Below are 18,522 nucleotides of genomic sequence, written 5' to 3' on the forward strand. Positions count from 1 at the left end.
GCCTGAAAACGCAATGTGAGTGTTAGAAATATATACTCCGTAAAATACACTGCTAATCAGTCCACAATAGGAGAGCCAAGCGCTCACTAAAAATTCTAATTTACATTTTTAATTCACAAAGTTTTATAAAGGGATAATAAACTAAAGGTCGAGTCCATCTTGCTGGAGGAGTTATGGGAAATGTTTAATGCACCTGAAATTAAAACAAACGAAAAAAAAAAAAATCATCATTTTGTCGAATTCGCCACCAGGGTTACTTATGGGCATTGCACTGAATATTTGTATCAATGTAAAGTGACGATGGCTTGCTGGAAATGTATGGTAGTGTTGTGTATTTATTTTGCTTTTTTGAATGTTGAAAGTCGTCTTCATCACTTAAATCTAAAAGTAAGACTCCCTTCTAATTCGTTTTCTTTATAGAACAGTAATCATAGAAAGTTTCTCAATTATCACCATTCTATGCAATTGAATAGGTTGATTTTTGCTTGTGGCATAAATTATGAGTATTGTTTATTTTTAACCATGCAGTATCTTGTAGATAGTAACTTTAATTTTTTTTTTGTAGTATATTCTCTCCGATTAATGAAGTTTGAGTCGTTTGATGTAACCTGAAAAATAAAAATACTTAAATGCATATCGCTTATCTGTTTTCATTGCTTTGGGAAATTTATCACTGTCAAGAACTTATCAATTATCAAAAAAAAATATTTAAAGTTAAATGGATTACATCAGAAAAAAAAAGCACTCGTGATGACCTTTGGAAAGTTTAATCATTTAAAGAATTTTTTAACTTTAAGAACTTATTATTCCTTTGGGTTTATAGTAACGAGCACGCTTCCTAAGAAATTGACATTAAAATCACTGAATTCTTGTTGTTTGTTTGATCAGATAAAAACCAGAACATGTAAATAAGACATGTAATTTCCATACTTTAAAAATTGCACTCTTTTTATATGTTGACTAACTGTGAAATCCAATGGAATGCATGCATAGGTATAAATTTGCTTTTCTGCTTAACGAAAAATGTGGAGCATACAGCTATTGACTGAATGATTAGCATATCAACTCTCCAGCCAAAAGGCTGTGGGCATGGATGGTTGTGATTATCTGTGAAAATACTAGTCATGGTGGTGGGCAGTAGGTGGCATTGGTATAGATGATGCAGTTGCAGTAGTTGTGAATTGAGGGGGTGGAGACAGAGTTGTAGAGTAGATGCCCTTCCTCGATGAGTCTTTGGACTCCTTGGTGGTGTCATGTAATAATAATAATTGGTTCTGTATTTTTGAACAAGGGTATAGATATGAGCATTTAGAGGTAAATGTATATTACTCTTTGCTTCACCTCCTCACATTTTCCATAAAGCCGATTTCAACCTATGCACTGTGTGATTCCCAGAGCTTTGCTTGTAATTATTTACCATATCTAGCAAATGGGATAAAGGAGGATATGCTCTTCCTTATTCTCTGAGATCATTTTCCTCTTTTGGTATTTTAAGAAAATTTGATAATGTTGGTATTTTACTTAATTATGAGGGAAAATGAAGTTTATTGGCACTGTACACTATCTGATCAAAAATATCTGGACACCACTTCATAGCAGTGGATATAGATGCATACCTCATAACCATGGCTCATACAGATATAAAAGGAAGCACTTGGTCTTGTGTGATATGATGCTACTTTTGCAACAGTGAAATTTGGAGAATTTCTGTCCTGCTGCAGATATCTTGATCAACTGTAAGTGGTGTTATTGTGATGTGAAAATGCCTAGGAGCAACACCAGCACAATCACAAACTGGTAGGCCACATAAATGTGATGCAAAATATCACCTACCCTCAGTTGAAACACATGCTACTGAGTTCCAAAATACCTCTGCATGCAATGCAGCCCCACAACTGTTTACTAGGAACTGATGAATGTGGGTTTCCATGTTTATGCACCTGCACACGTCTTAACATTAGCAAGGACAGTGCTAAACATTGGTTGGAGCAGTATAAAGTGTGCCACCGTCAGACTCTGGAGAAGTGGAAATGTGTTCTCTAAAATGAGCTATCATTATTCATCATCTGACAGTCCAATAGATGAATCTGTTTTTCCCAGATTCCAGGAGAGCACCATGTGCTTGTTCTGAATGTGTTTAACCCATCTGTGAAGTTTGAAGGAGACCATGTTTTGGGTCTGCTTTTCATGGTTTGTTCTTCCAGACATCCCCCGACCCTAGTTACTGTGATAGTCTTAATGCTGTGGCCTATAGCAATGCAAACAATTTTATGCTTCCACCTGTATAGCAAACAGTAGAGCCTCCATAGCTCAGTCAGTAGAAACGAAGCCTTTTAGTTGGAAAGCCCTGGTTCATTTCTGTCCATGATGTGATGAGTCTTTATCTGGTCTTTTGATAAGGGTGAGTTAGCCAGTCTCGTATGAAGGTAGATGGTTTTTTCACCTGGAAACTTTTTTTTTGTCCCTCAGAACAGACAAACTGGCTCCATGAACACACAGATTTACAGCCAAAATACCTACCCCCCCCCAATGAGGGGAATTAACTCGTCCTAATAGGGATGGGGAGGGGGAAATGGGATGCACTCCATGCGAATAAATAAAATAAATATAGCAACAGTTTGATAATGGATCCTTCCTGTATCAGTGTTGACAATGGTCCCTCCACAAATCGATGTGTGCAGCGCTGAGTGTCAGGCAAACCCAATATTGATTGTTTTTCTGGAAGAATGGAATGACCACAGCAGTGTGCCAAAATCTATGAAAAACCTTCCCAGAAGATTGAAGACTGTTATAGCAGCCAAGGGTGGACCAACTCCATATTAATGCCTTTCACATTAGAGTGACAGTTAGGATGAGCATGCATCCGAATATTTTTGACCAAATAGTGTATATCCTGAAGCTTGTTACCAAACTAACCCATTTGACTCCCTCATTCCATAAGGTGATTGATTATACAAAAAAAAAAAAAGGGGTGACTGCAAAAGATTGTTAGAATCCTAGAGCATTGTTGAAAGATTTAAAGATTATATTAATTGAATGAATATTACCTAATTCTCTCCATTAATTCTGTTTGCAAAACACAGGAAGTGATATTATTAGTTCATTTATAATCCTACAAATTGAGTAAATGTAATATTTACTCATTTACTTATTTACTCCAATAAGATACTGGTATGTTTCATAAAGTTATATAAAATTAAATAAAATGCAGGTATTAAGCATTTACTTTATTTGACTGATGTCCTTACTGCACTGCAGCTGTTTTGCATTCCATATTCTTCTGAATAGGTGAGATATTGGTGTTAAATTATCCTTGACAAGAAATTATATTCTTGTTTAAAACTTTATCCAAGTTGAAGCAAACAAAGTTTGCACATGAAGTATTGTTGTTACCAGGCTACTTACTAGGCTATGGGCTTTTAATGGGCAGATGATGCACAGTATACAACCTTCTCCCTCTCAAGTCAACTCTACCTTTCTGTGGTATGACTTGTTTCCACAAAAGCTCTGGCAGAACCAGTGATTATTCTCATTACAAAGAGATAATACCCTCTTCTTAGAAGAAATGCCAACTGCTATCTAGTAGGTGTAGTGATGGTGCAATGATGAATTTCAGGTGATGACCTTCATCACCTGAAATACCACCACCCAGCTTATTGGAGTTGTGAAATTTCAAATGCTAAGTATGGTCTCCAGAGCAGCGATTTTAGTTTCTCTTCCTCCTGCACTTCTCTGTTCTGTATTAGTGATACCTTTCAACATCATGCCAGACATATTTAGAAACCCATAACCTCTGTTTGAGTATATCAGTTAAAGTGGTGGTGTTAAGACTGCCAGTTAATGTTCGTTGCAGTTGGTGAATTTAGTGGTGGAGACGGAGACAGAGCTGTATAGTAGGTGCCCTTCCTCGATGAGTCTTTGTACTTCCTGGAGGTGCCACATAATGATAATTATTATTATTCGGGTCTCTATGGAGTCAAAAGACTCATCGTGGGAGATCCTTCTGGGGAAACAGTATATCATACCACTCCTCACCCACTTGCTCACAGTTTCCTTTCGTAACTTCCAGGGATGGCCCCTTGTCATCACTCCCTCCCTCTCTTCCACCAAGTGAAAGAGCTCCCCAGTGTCAACCCTGTAACTACCTCTCAACAGTTTAAAATTCTCAGTCATGTTACCTCTCCTCCTCCTATCCACCAAACTCTGCAGTCCACATTCTCTCAGGTGATCTTCATAACTAACATTGTACAGTCCTGAAACCATCTTTGTTATCCATCTCTGTACTCTTTCCACAATTAATTTATCCCCATCAAATCCTGGGGACCAAATTTGAGAACAATAGTCTAAGTTTGGTCTGATCAGGATCTTATACAATGGAACGATAACTCTTTTATCTCAGCAGGTCAGCATCCTTCTCAGTATTGCAGCAATCCTCTGGGTTACCTTCAGCACCTTTGCAATATATTTCCTGAATTTCAGGTTTCTATCAATCATCACACCCAGATCTCTTTGTCTCCTCCAGTACAGCTCCTCCAACAGAGTATGCTGCCTCCCATCAATGTATCTCTAACTTCAAGACTTTACATTTTGCTGCATTAAACTGATACCCCCATTCATTTGCCCATCTTTCTAGTTTATTCAAATCCTCTTGCAGGGCTGCTGCCACATCTGCACTATTACTAATAACCCTTTCCAGCTACATATTATCTGCAAACAGCTGAATATCTCCTTGCAATCCATTGACAATGTCATTGATATAAAGGTTGTCCCACCATACACAACTCTGATACCTATCAGACAGCCAATCCTGAATCCAGTTGACTAACCCGACATCTAAATCCATGTGCTGAAAAACTTAAATAACAGCTTATCATGTGGCACCCTGTCAAATGCCTTTGCAAAATCCCAAAAAAATGGCAGTATATGCCTTTCTCTCATCAATTGCTCTTGTCTACTTTATTATAAAAGGCAATCATATTACTAAATCAAGAGCACCCTTTAACAAATCCATGTTTACTCTCACAGATAACATTACCCTCATCTGCCCAGTGCTGTATATGGTCCCTCTCTAATTTTTCCAAGATCTTAACAGCTACTGATGAAACACAAACTGTCCTATAATTAGACACTTCCAGTCTGCTACTGCTCTTATGCAATGGCACTAGCTTGCCTTCCTTCAATTTTTTGGTTACCTTTCCCGCAGAAAGACTTTCATTGTGAAAAGCCAGGTCAACAGAGCTCTCAGTTCTTTAGCACATTATCTCAAAATACCATCCAGTCTCACAACTTTGCTGACATTTAGAGGACTCAGTATTTGGAACACACTCCTCTTCCACCTCTAAACCTCGAACCTGCCCTATCCCTATAGTATTAAAACCTACTTCTCCAGGATGAAATACTCCAATAAAGTGCTCATTGAACAACTCCACTATGTCATCTGCATCATTCATTCTATTCCCATTTGTATTCTGCAATGTCATTCTCCAACAATCATTTCTTGTCCTATTTGCCACATAGCTAAAAAATTTCCTAGGATTTTCTTTGGATCTTAGGGCCAATCTCTTCTCATATTCCAGTTTTGCCTTCCTTACCATACTAGTCACTCTCCTGGCCTGTGTCTTATATTCTTCATGCATCTGCTTTCCACCCCTTTTCTTATATCTCTTTCATAACTTTTTTTTCACCTGCAGTTCCTGTTTGATATTGTTTGTCATCCACTTGACACCAAATTGTGTGTCCTCTTCTTCACTCGTGGAATATAGCTTACTATGCTTCTAACAAATATTCCTTCACATTTTCCTAAGCACTAATGCTATCTCCACCTTCCAATTTTGCTTTCCATGGAACTGCACCAAGTTGTTATCTAAGACTATTATAATCACCCATCTTATAATTACACATACGTTCCCTTCTTTTTGATACTCCTACATATTTATTCATCTTCCAAGTCAAAACCACATGGTCTCTCTCTCCAACTGGGGGGGGGGGAGAGATGTCATCTTAGTTATAATCAGCTCTTCTGATTCTGTGACCAAATCCAAAACTCTTGAACCTTCTGTTCCCTCTGTTACATGTTACCTAAGACATTTGTCCCTCAAGAATTCTAGAAATTCCATTCCCTTATTACTAAATGCATTTTCCTCTTCTCAATTTATACTGCTGTAGAATCTCCCATAACCATCATTCTTCTTACGCTTGCCAAGCTCAACTGCCTAAGCATACCCTGCTCCTCACCCTCTGTACTCCTTGGCTTGTAGCAACACCCCACTAAATATCCTGTCTTGCCCACCTCTACCTCATACCATATGCTTTCAAAACATAAGTGTCACTGCCTTCCAAAGCCTCCACTCTTAGAGGACATAAGTCATCAAAAACACTACTTGGTATACATTGTGGGACAGATCATGAATTATTAATTGCGAAAGTTAAATTAACATTAAGGGCCAATAAGAAACCAAAAAGACAGTATCAGATTTGATTTAAATCGTAGAAGTTGGAAAGAAATTAAAAATTTGGAAAAGAATTAGAATTGTGGGAAGAAACCATGTACAGTAGTGGAGAAGCAGAGAAGATTAAGTATAGCAACAAGAAAGATTGTAAATTGTTGTCAGAAGAAGCTGTTCAAATAGCAGAAGAAAGAATAAAAATGAAACTTCATTGAAAGTGTTAGACAACTTAGGTGCAGATTTCTAGAGATAGGCTAGGAAAGATAAGGAGAAACATCTAAACAAGATATAAGGAAATTGAAGAAAGGAGTATTATTGGTAGAACAAGAGATCTGTTTAGAAAGATTAATGAACTTACAAGGAAATTTATTCCTAGATTAGAAGTTGTGAAAAATAAAATCAGGAAAACGTTTGATGGAAGAAGCAGTGGTAAAAGATGGAAATATTATGTAGAGGATTTGTACAATAAACATAATAATATTGTAAAGAGAGAATTTATTGAGGAACCCATAATAATGAAAAGTGAAGTGTTGTCAGCAATGGAGTGTTCATTGATGGCTAATGGAGTGTCAGTGGAATTATTGAGAACAGTGGTAGATGAAGTAGTGAATATATTGACTGAAATATACCTATCTAGAGATTGGAAAACATTACTATTCATAACAATTCCAAAAAAAAAAAAATCAAATCCCAGAGATTGTGAGATTTATGGAACCATTGCTTTAATTTCACATAAAGATCAAGTTATGTTGAAAGTGATGCAACAAAGGTTGGAGCCATATGTGAATAGAAAAATGCCACAAGAACAGGCAGGCTTTAGAAGAGGTAGAGGACCTAGACTAAATAGCAAACATGAGATGGATTATGAAAAGAAAAAAGAGAATTTTTTTTGTCTTGATGACAAGAGGCCATCCCTGTAAGTTACGAAAGGAATCTGTGAGCAAGAGGGTAAGGAGTGGTTTCTTTGCATGGAGGGTAGTTGAACCATGGAATGCATTGCCTGATGGAGTGGTGAGAGCGAGAACAGTCAATGAGTTTAAGGAGTGGTATGATAGACTTTGTGTTTCTTAGGAGGGGACCTCCCTCGAATGAGTCTTGATAGACTTTGTGTTTCTTAGGAAGGACCCCCCACAATGAGTCTTTTGACTCCATGGAGGCCTGAATAATGATAATAATGATGATAATTTCAGAAGAAAGTATTCAAATTCTCTTGATAAGAGAGCTGTATGATAACCAGGAAGCTTGAGTAAAAAGTCAAGAGAAACTGTGTTTTTTCTTAAAAAAAAAACAGAGTGCGACAGGGTTGTTTACTGTCACCCTACCTTTTTAATATTTATAGTGAATATATTATGAGAATGGCTAACTTAGACAAAGACAAAGCTGGAATTAAGATTGGTGGCAGTAAAATAATTCAAGATATGCAGATGATACAATTTTCATAGCAAAAACTAAGGAAGATCTAGAGTAGTTGTTTCTGTTGGTTAACAGGGAAAGTAACAAAGTCAGGTTTAATTTACGCATCAGCAAAACAAAAGTGATGGCTTCTGTCAATTTATATGAAAATCTGGTGTCCAGATTCATGAATTATCATCAATGTGAAGATGAAATTAAAAGGATGGTCATGCGGGGAAAAAAGCTATGTTAAACCTCACAAAAATTATGAAAGATTGTGGTATGAATAAAGCCATGAAAGTTGGAATTGTCAAAGCAATGGTATTTCCATTAGTGACGTATGGATATGAAAGCTGGATTATTAAGAAGAAAGACAAAGCTTATTGATTCATTTGAATTATTGTTGTGGAGGAGACAATTAAGAATCCCATGAACTACAAGAATGACCAATAATGCTCCTTGGAGACAATGATCACTGAACAGAAGTTGATGTAATTTGGACATATTATGCAAGCAGATGAATCATTGGAAAAGGTATTTATGTTGGTGAAGAATGAGGGTAGGAAGAAGACTGCAAGAATTGGATCGGCAACTTAAAGGAACTTACTAATTCAAACTTAGAATTGCTGAAAGAAAGTACAAGAAGCTGAGTGGAAGGGAAGCATTTGGTCACAAGATTACCAAGAGTTTGAAGCAATTGAATGACACATAAAGATACCAAGAAATTATATACTTGGTTTAATCCTTTATCCAAGTGTAAGCAAACAAAGTTTGCACCTGAAGGATTTTCAGGACTGGGGCAACTCGTATATAGAAGCTAATGAATTCACTTATTTTTGTATTCCATAATGCAAAGCACATATCCTTATGGATATGTATGCATTATGGGATACAAAATTATGGGAAGGGTCACTACCCAGACTGGTTTCGACCTTTGAGGTCTCCACCATATATTACAATTTTAATATGCACTTCTCATCCATGGTGACCTTGATGTATATATACGTCCTGGCCGGTTGGGAGGTTAATTTCATCTGCATATACTAATCCTGTATATGGTAATGATCAAATAACGTATTCTAAAGCTAAATTAAAAAAGTATTGAAGCCAGACCATCTCTTTGTTATAATCTTTGAGTTATTGGAAAAGGACCTGTTAAGTCATTTTGTATTTTAACCTGTGCTTCCAAATTATCAATTGTTAACCATGTAAGTCTTACTAGACTCTGGTATTCTAAAGTATATAATCTCATAATTTTCCTCTGTTAATGCTTGTTGGAAATCAACAAAAATCTGATGAATATTTATATAAAATTCCCAAAACTTCTGTAATGATTTTTTAACACTATGTATCTGATCAATTGTGGATTTGTCTTTCCTGAAATCTACTTGGTAGACACCATTTATCTTCTCCATAAATAGGTTTAATCTCTTCTCCAAAATAGTGGTAAATATTTAAATATTTTGTAAATATTATAAATAGATATTTCTCTGCTGTTCATAACAGAGAAATACCGCTATAATTTTTACATCGTTTTATCATTCTTCTCTTGTATCATGTGGTTAAAATCAATTCATAGATCTTATCGTCTACTTTCTTTCATCCTGCGTCCAGTAACAATGCAGAGATTTTGTCTATTCCCAGGGATTTGTTGTTCCTGAGTGAATGCATTATATCAGCGTTCTTCAACCTTTTTACACCTGCAGACCGGGGAAAATAGGAGAAATATTTCGCGGACCAGCTGACGGCTAAGACAGAAACATAAACCAATCAAAAAAAAAAAAAAAATCAGCTAACGCCTTTTTATTCCCGTATACGGGGAGTAGGCGAGGCCATTTAGCCCTATCTAACTTTTGGAGACTGAGTGGGCAGTTCAATCTCCACTGGTACCAATCAGAGATAGATGGCCCAAGGCTATCACTAATTAAGCGGTACTCAGTGAAGAGAGATGGCTCAAATGTGCCGCCATCTCGTGGTCCCTAACCCTAACACAATATATTTAACGTCTGAAATAATGTGAGTTCTACGGTCGATTTTCTTGAGTTTACAGGACGAAAAACCCGAGTTTCCGGAAGGAAAAACCTGCTTGCCCGTGCCAGAGATCGACTAACTTGGGAACCGGTCGAAAAAAGGCTTAGAAAAATTTCCTCTAGTCGCCGACTAGACTCGAAACCAAGTCTTCCTTCGTGCGGCCAAGCGCCGTGGTTGGCAAACGCCACATCCACTGAGCTACACAGGCTCTCCCATTGTAGATAGTATTTTATTTATTAAATCCAATGTTATAACATTACAAATTTTAGGTAGTGTGACATCTACTGCTGCTTAGAGGTTAGAAAATTTGATATACATGGCTGGATATACATTCCGAAATTTTTTTGCGGACCGCCAGGAAATTTCTGCGGACTGCAAGTTGAAGAATAAGGCATTATATCATTAAGCTCTTTCCTTGATTGTAACTCTACAGAATCATCCTCTTCAACGTTCACTACATTGGTAAATGTAGTGCCTATGTGCACTGTGTTCCCTGATAATAGCAATTTGACTTTCTCTAAATATTGGAAATATTAATTACATTTATTGTAATTAATATTAGTCTGCATTATAATTTCCTTAAAAAACATTAAGAATAGCCAACGTATAAGCCTTACCACCAGAATCATAAAGGTAAAATTTTGGCAATAATTACCATGAATGAGCCAATATTTTCACTTTCTGAACTGCTACCACTGACACCAAGATGGAAAAAATCCAAACTCATCAAGTGGGATTATACGAAAGACTAAGGTCTTTGAGAGTTTGGCAAAACAAAATCATGGAACATATTTTTATATGCTCATCAGTAGATTGAGCTTGTATAACCAGATTTGACTGAATGCAAAGATTACTGCTATCTGTGCATTCAGCTATTCATGTTTTATTTTTTTTCTCCTATATGTCTCGGATTATTATTGCCTTTTGACTATATACTGCCAAGTTTATTTATTTTGTGATTTGTATAATTTAGCGTGAATTTTCTGTTTGTTACAGTGGCCATAAATATTATTACCCTAAGCCCCATGGAGTCAAAGACTCATCTAGGAGGTCCCTTTGTCATACACACAGCTCATCATACTGCATCTTAAACACATTCAAATTCTTTGCAGATTCCACAGTCTCAGGCAAGGCATTCCAATCATTCACAACTCGCCATGTAAAAAACCTGCTTCTTACTCCCTTGTTCACACCCTCCTTATACAGCTTCAGGAATGACCTCATGTTCTCCACTGATCTCCCACCATTTTATGAAAAAGCTCTTCACCATCGATCCTATAACAACTGCTTACCAATTGTACGTCTCTATCATATCACCCCCCCCCTTCCTCTTATCCACTAGACCCTGTAAATTGCATCTCCTCAACCTTTCTTCATATTCAACATTCCAGAGATCAGAAACTACCTTAGTCAGTTGTCTCTGGACCTTTACCAACATCTCTTCATCCTTTTGAAAACCAGGTGACCATATTTGTGCACAGTAGTCCTGTGTGGCCTAATCAGAGCCTTACACAGTGGAACGAGAATCTCCTTACTTCTGCATGTCAGTATCCTCCACATCATTTCTAGAATTCGTTGTTGTCTTCACAATTTTGGCAGTGTGTCCTCTAAATTTTAGATATTTATCCACCATTACCCTAAGATCTCTTATTTCCTCTACCTCCAACAATATATCCCCACCAAGCATAAATTGTGCATGCATCCCATCTTTGTTTCCCAAATTTTAAAACCTTACATTTTGCAACATTGAATTGGCTCACCAACTTGCATGTCAGTTGGGGAGGAGTTTTGGTATCAGATTAATGTGGAGGAGATTTTTCACTGGCATCCCATGCCCATTCAATCTGTTCAAGTCTTCTTGTAAGGCTAGAACATCTCTACTCCTCATAATTTGTCCCAACTTTGCATCATCTGCAAACAACTGAATATCCCCATCTAAATCTTCCCCAATATCATTTAACATATAGGTTAAATAGCATTTGGCCCTAAAACAGATCCCTGAGGCATACCACTAGTGACTTTCCTCTTCTAGGATATTGCTCCCCATACACAACTTGTTGATATTACATCTATTATATAGCTAATCTAATGCACTAGTCTAATATTAAATCTGAAATAAAAATAAATATGCATTAGTGTCTTAACAGGAATATGGATGTTTGGTATGGTGGTAATATAATTATTTTTAGTCTCGAGTATAAATTCATAGTTTTCTATATCTTGGGGAGGGGGAGAGAAAAAAAAGGGAAAGGGAGTAGAATAAAGAGCAATAAAGACAATTGCAGGCCTTGACTGAATATGCACCTAGGAGTGTTAGGCTGTTTTTCATTTCTGCATGTGAGGTCATGTGTTATTTATTGTCTTTAAAATTTTAAATGAAATTTTCATTGTATTAATGTGTTTTTCCTTGATGTTCATTTCTCTTTAAATTATGTATTTTCAGAATGACATGAGAAGGTACTTCAGTGTTAGCACATTTGGATTCTTTAAGGGAGGCAAACTGGATGTTCATGTAAATAAATTATCATTTTATTCTCAGTCATTAAAACCAGTGGTAAGTGACATTTTTATAAAGTTGATGTTTTTCATTTTATTATAAGTTTTCAGAAATTGGATGCATTATTTTAGTGTAGGATGAGTATTTGTTACACACAAATGCAAACTTCAGTATTTTGAAATGTATTTATTCATTTTTTGAAATCGCTGATGTAGCAAGAACAAATCCAAAATTGCAATGAAAAATTGAGAACTTGGTAGTAGTCCACTTCTAGATCCTAGAAAGTGCCTTCTGGGATTGAATATAACCATTAGCCATTTCTTCAAGAACTTCATTCTCCAAAAAATATTTTGGATTAATTGATGCAGTCATACTTGTTGACATTAGGGGAAATTCTTCATCACTTCTGAAACCAAAAATAGTCTAACAGATGTCTAAGGAGAAAGGATATTACTGAAACATGCAAGTTGGTATCAGATTAATGTGAAGGAGATTTTTCATAGAGCAGAGGAGGACTTGGTAAAACAAGAAGCTATCCTTGAAAGGTATATAAGGAGGGTGTGAAGAATGGAGTAAAGAGCAGGTTCTTCTTTTCATGGAGAATGGAATGGAGCTGATGAGTGGAATGCATTGCCTGAAATGAATAAGTTTTAGGGCATGGTTCGATGATCTTTATGCACGAGAATGTAGATTTCCTGCATTGAGTCTTTTGATCCCATAGATGTCTAATAATAGTAAATAATCATTAGTGGCTTAACAGGAATATGGATGTTTGGTACAGTGGTAATTAATTATTTGGAGTCTCGAGTATATTAGTTGCACCTGTTATGAAGAGAAACATGTGGAAAACTCATAAGAGGAAAAGGAAGTTATTTAAACAGTAATAGATGTGTAAGGACTACATAACTTATACAAATATTTGGGTTTGTGTGTTGCAAACCATTGTCAGACAACAATGAGAAAATCCAGATAACAAATTGAAAGTACATACTGTAATGATGTTTTTTTTTTTTTTTTTTTTTAAATGCAGATTTGAAAGGATGATGCAGAACGAACATTTATGTTTCTATATGCCATTGTAACTGAATTTAAAAAATAAAGTAATTTGTTTATTTGAATTTTTCCATTGTTCTTTTCTACGTCGATTTGTGATATGCAAACTGAAATGTTTGTTAACTGTTTAATAATTTTTACTGTAATTACATGTTTGTGCCTTTTAGTGAAGGCACATAATATCTACACTTCATTATCTCTGTACAACAATGATAATTTACATTCTCTGCAACTCAAGAAAACTGTGAATTTTTATGCAATTCAGTGGAAGGTAGTATGATATGATATGAGATATGAAAGAAACATTTGTAAAAATTCATCATCACAAACCATGGGCACACTGCCCATTGTTGTCCAATGCCTCCTTCACTATTTTCTTCCATCTTTCTTTGTCCAATGTACAGTTTCTATAAACCTATTCTATACCAGTCCTTTATGTCATCTATCAATTCTCTTTATGGCTTACCTCTTCTGTTTACACTATCCATAATAACCAAACATGAATGTCTTTATCTTCCGGTCCTTGCTCATTCTACAGATGTGTCCAAATAATTGCAGCTTCCATTGTATAATATTCTGCATTTAATTCTCCTTTGGTTGTATTTGTGATTTTCTGTACCCATCCTATTTTTAAAATTTGCCTATAACAACGTCTTTCAAATGCCAAAATTATTATTATTATTATTTTTTTTTTATTTCTTGTTTATTACCCACATTTCAGATTCATACAATACATCACTGAAGATGCATGTTTTTAGTACTTTTAATTTCTTTTGCAGGCTGATCACTTTACTTTTCAGATGTTATCCATGGCCTTCAGATTTGTTCTTCCCTCTGTAATCATAAGCTTTATTTCTTTTTTACTGTCCAAATCATGTCATTTTACTTACAAAATATGTGAATTGTTCCACATTTCCTATATCAGTTCCATCCACTTGTATCTTTTGTTTCATGTTCTTCTCACCAAATTCATTCTTTGTTTTTTCCAAGTTCATACGAAGTCCAAATCTCTTCCCTTCCTCATTTAACAGTTTCAATGTTTTTTGTAGTTCTCTTTTGTCTTCTTCAATAGTAACAATGTTATCTGCGAATCACAGATTGTTAATTCTTATCCCATGTATTGATATTCCTTTTACATCTTCCTTCGTTTTGTCCATTGCTCTTTCTAAATGTGTGATGAAAACATTTAGTGATATTGGGTCCACTATCTATTACCTCTGCTTGTTCCAGACCATTTTCTCAAATCATCACCTATTCTAACTGCTGCCACTGCATTCTTATAAACATCTTTTAACATAGCTATTAGTTTTCTCTCAGTTCCATATGATTCTTGCGCTGCTAATGTTGTCACTTTCTGATCGATACTGTCAAATGACCTCTGAAAATCAACAAAGCAAGTGTGTGTGTGTGTGTGTATTTTTTTTTTTTTCCCTTTTCTCCTAGCTTTCTCTACTATTAACTACATTATCAAAATCTGTTGAATTGTACTTCTATCTTTCCTAATCCCTGCTTGCTCATCTTCAAGGTATACTTCCAATTGTGTTCAGTCTTTCTGTTAGTATCATCATCACCTTACTAAGGTGACTTGTCAAAGCAATTGTTCTATAATATTTACATTCTAGCTTATTTCTTGTCTTGTATAATGTCACTAATATCGTTTTCACCCACACTTCTGACATTTTCTCCTTCCTTCCATACCATATTACATAGTCGATGCATTTCTGTAACCATACTTTCTCCACCATATTTGATCATTTCCAGAACTCTTATGTTTTACCTGTCCTATTCCTTTTTCTACCTCTCTTAAAATGTCCATGTCACACTCATACATGGTGGTGACATGTTTCAATTCTTCAATCAGTTTTCAACTAAATCTAAATCTAATTTAACTTTATATAGTTCACTACAGTATCTTGCCCACCGCTATACAATTTTATCTTTATTCTTCAATACTTTACCTTTCATCATCATCATCAAATTCCCGACACGTACCCTGAAGGGGTGTACAGGATATTATGATAGTACTACATGAAGAACATAACTACTAACTTCCTATAAACAATTTTCTTCAAAATCAATCTGTTATCTGTCAAGACTCTGTCATTATCAGATCTTATATTTCTGTCTTCTAAGGTACATTTTACTGTATCAATCCACTTATATATTGGTCTTCCTCTGGGTCTCTTTCCTCCCATTCTGTTTAAGTGACCACACCACCTGAGATTAGCTCTGCCAGATTGTCAGGAAAAAGACCCAGAGGAAGACCAATATACATATAGGTAGATTGATACAATGTCAAGTTCTTTCCTAGTATCCTAATTTTTAATGTGATATTGTCATTGATGCCATCTGTTCACACCCTGAATCTTTCCGAGGACTCTCATATCTGCAGTCTCTAGCCTTTGATCAAGTGTTTTATTTCTATCCCAGCTCTCAGATCCATAGTTCCCTAGAAATGTATTCAGTTGACTTCCTACCTGATTATGTTGTCTATTTCCATATTTAATTTACCATTTTCACTAAAAATCATGCCTAAGTAGCTGAAATGTTTTACTTCTTCTATAGGTTCTCCATTCACAATACAGTTAATATTTTCAATGTTTCTGTCCATTTTCATTGTCTTTGTCTTGTTATTGGTGATTTTCATACCAAATTTATTAAAACAGTTATCCAATTTAGTCAGGGTATCTTGCAGACTTGTACTGGATTTATTTAAAAGTATAAAGTAAAGTAAAGAGCTGTGATTAACATTTCCAATATAAAGTAATACTGGAATATATAAACTAAAGAACTGAGATTAACATTTCCAACTTTGATATCAGGTTTAATACCACTTTCCTTCATAATGTGATCCATATAGAAAATGAATAACAGAGGGGGATAATGTACATGCTTGTCTGACACCAGATTTAACATCAAACCATCTTCCTGTACTTCTTTAAATTCTAACTGCTGATTACAACTCAAATAAAGACTAAGTATTGCTTGATATAATGCTCCATTGACACCACATAACTATAGTGTTTTGAATAGCTTTTCTCTTTGCACCTTGCCATATGCCTTTTGCAGGTGTACAAAACTTTAAATACAGATTTTTGTTATATTCCCACGATTACTCAACTATTTATCATAAAGTGAAAATGTGATCCTGATAGCCTGCATTTGGCCTGAATCTAGTTTGTTCTTCACCAAACTTCCCTTTCAAAATCCTTCTCAACCATTTCTCCAGTATACTATAAAGCTACCAGGAACACTCAGTAGGAAAATACGTCTGTAATTCTCAAATTCAGTTTTATTTTTCTTTTTGTATATGGGTACTATGAGAGCTCTACTCCAATCATCTGGAATTTGTCCCTCTGTCCAGGCCTTCTGAACTATGCAGTGCAGTCACTGCAAGACTTTTATATCTCCATTCTTGAGCATTTCTGGTCAGTCTACTTCTGCTGCCTTCATATTTTAGGCTTTTCATGGTTTGTGTTTCTACTTTAGATATGGATATGTATTCCTGATTACATGCCTGTTGATTGTTTTTTACCACTGTGCTGTACATTCTTGTTTCATTTAGCAATTTTTCAAAGTAATTACTTCATACTTGCAGTATATCTTTTTTTTTTCAGTTTTCCTGTCACCTTTATCATGTCTAATTCCTTTTACAGCACTCTTTCTTCCATTTCTGAGCTTTTTCAACAGCCTGGGGAATATTTTGCCACTTTCCTGATATTTACTTTCTATAATAAATTTAGTTTAATCATTTTATCCAAGTGTAAGAGAAAGTTTGCTCCTGAAGTATCTTCAGGACTGAGGCAACTCATAGTAAAGGTGGACCAAGCCCTCATCACTTCTTGTCTCAGTATCTCCCATAATGTAAAGCACATCTCCTTGCAGACATGTATAATGCTATGCATTAAGAGAAGGGCCAGTACCCAGACCAGTTTCAACCTTTATTGATGTCTTGTCAGTGGGAGCAAGACCCAGAAGTGGTGATTCTAAGGCAGAAGCATTGGAGAAGTCATATTTACCTATACGAGTTGCCAAAAGGTGTACCACCTTATTATTAAATTACTCTGGATTTAGAGAAAGATGTTGGAAGTTTATTTTTCACTTGGTTAGACTATAATAAATTTAGTTTAATCCTTTTATCCAAGTGTAAGCAAACAAAGTTTGCGCCTAAAGTATCTTCAGGACTGAGGCAACTTGTAGTAAAGTTCTTACCAAAGTCTTTCCTTGAATTTTTTGTTTAGCTAGTTTTAAACAGTGCTTAGTTTTCATACATTTGACTGTCTATTTTCTAAGAGCACAAGCTAGCTTATTTGCCAAGAACTTTCAATATGCTTTCTTCTTTTCCCTCACTGCCTCTTTAATTTCCTGTGTTCACCATGCAGTTCTTATTTTTCTGTCCTTGCAGACAACCTCACCACATGCCTCTCTGGCTGAATCAATCAATGTTTCCTTGAGGGCTTGCCACTGAATCTCCAAGTTTGGTTCCTGTTCTCAAATTCTTTCATATTTTCTCGAATAATGTTTATGTATTTTAGTCTACAGTTCGCATCTGAGAGCTGCTTAACTTTTATTCCCTTTAAAACTTTCTTGCATTTTCTTCTTTTGAATATGAAATTCAATTTTATGCTGCTAAGACCGAACAGTGATCACTTACAATTTCAAATCCTTCGTACACTGTAGTGTCCTGCATCAGTGGAAAACATCAATATCAAACAATTACATAGTCAGTGACACTTTTCTTATTCCTTGCCTCTTCTTTCCATATGAATTTGTGCACATTTTTATCTTCAAACATTGTCTTAATAATAATAAGGCCACTTATTACTGTGCAGAAATCTAATAGATATTTGTCATGATTATTAGTTGTGCTCTTTTCTCCAAATTTTCCCAAAGTATTTTTGTATTTCTGACAATCATTTCCTACTCTGCTATTTAGATCTGCAACAATGTCTAACTTTTCTGTTTTCATTGTGTCAGTTGCTTTCTCTAAAGCCTCAAAAAATTCCTCTGCTTCTACCTTAGTAGAACCTTCTGTTGGATCATACGCACAAACAAGTCTCATTGTTCAGTTTCCTATTTTGATATTTGCCCACATAACTCTAC

General features: G+C 35.6%; 1 protein-coding gene across 1 annotated transcript in view; it reads left to right on the forward strand.

Annotated features, from left to right (window-relative positions):
- The first annotated feature begins 275 nt into the window (after nt 1–275).
- LOC150107934 (protein GPR107-like) overlaps nt 276–18,522 on the forward strand; it is a 262,788-nt gene continuing 244,541 nt past the window's right edge. Inside the window, exons 1-2 of the mRNA XM_090415460.1 lie at nt 276–387; nt 12,313–12,423. Coding sequence (XP_090271586.1) covers nt 301–387; nt 12,313–12,423 — 198 coding nt within the window. The 5' untranslated portion in view covers nt 276–300. The remainder of the gene's footprint in view (nt 388–12,312; nt 12,424–18,522) is intronic.

The sequence above is a fragment of the Typopeltis vanoorti genome, chromosome 3 (genome assembly GCF_054136105.1).
Source record: "Typopeltis vanoorti isolate ZY-2024b chromosome 3, IOZ_Tvanoo_1.0, whole genome shotgun sequence".
NCBI lineage: Eukaryota > Metazoa > Arthropoda > Arachnida > Uropygi > Thelyphonidae > Typopeltis > Typopeltis vanoorti.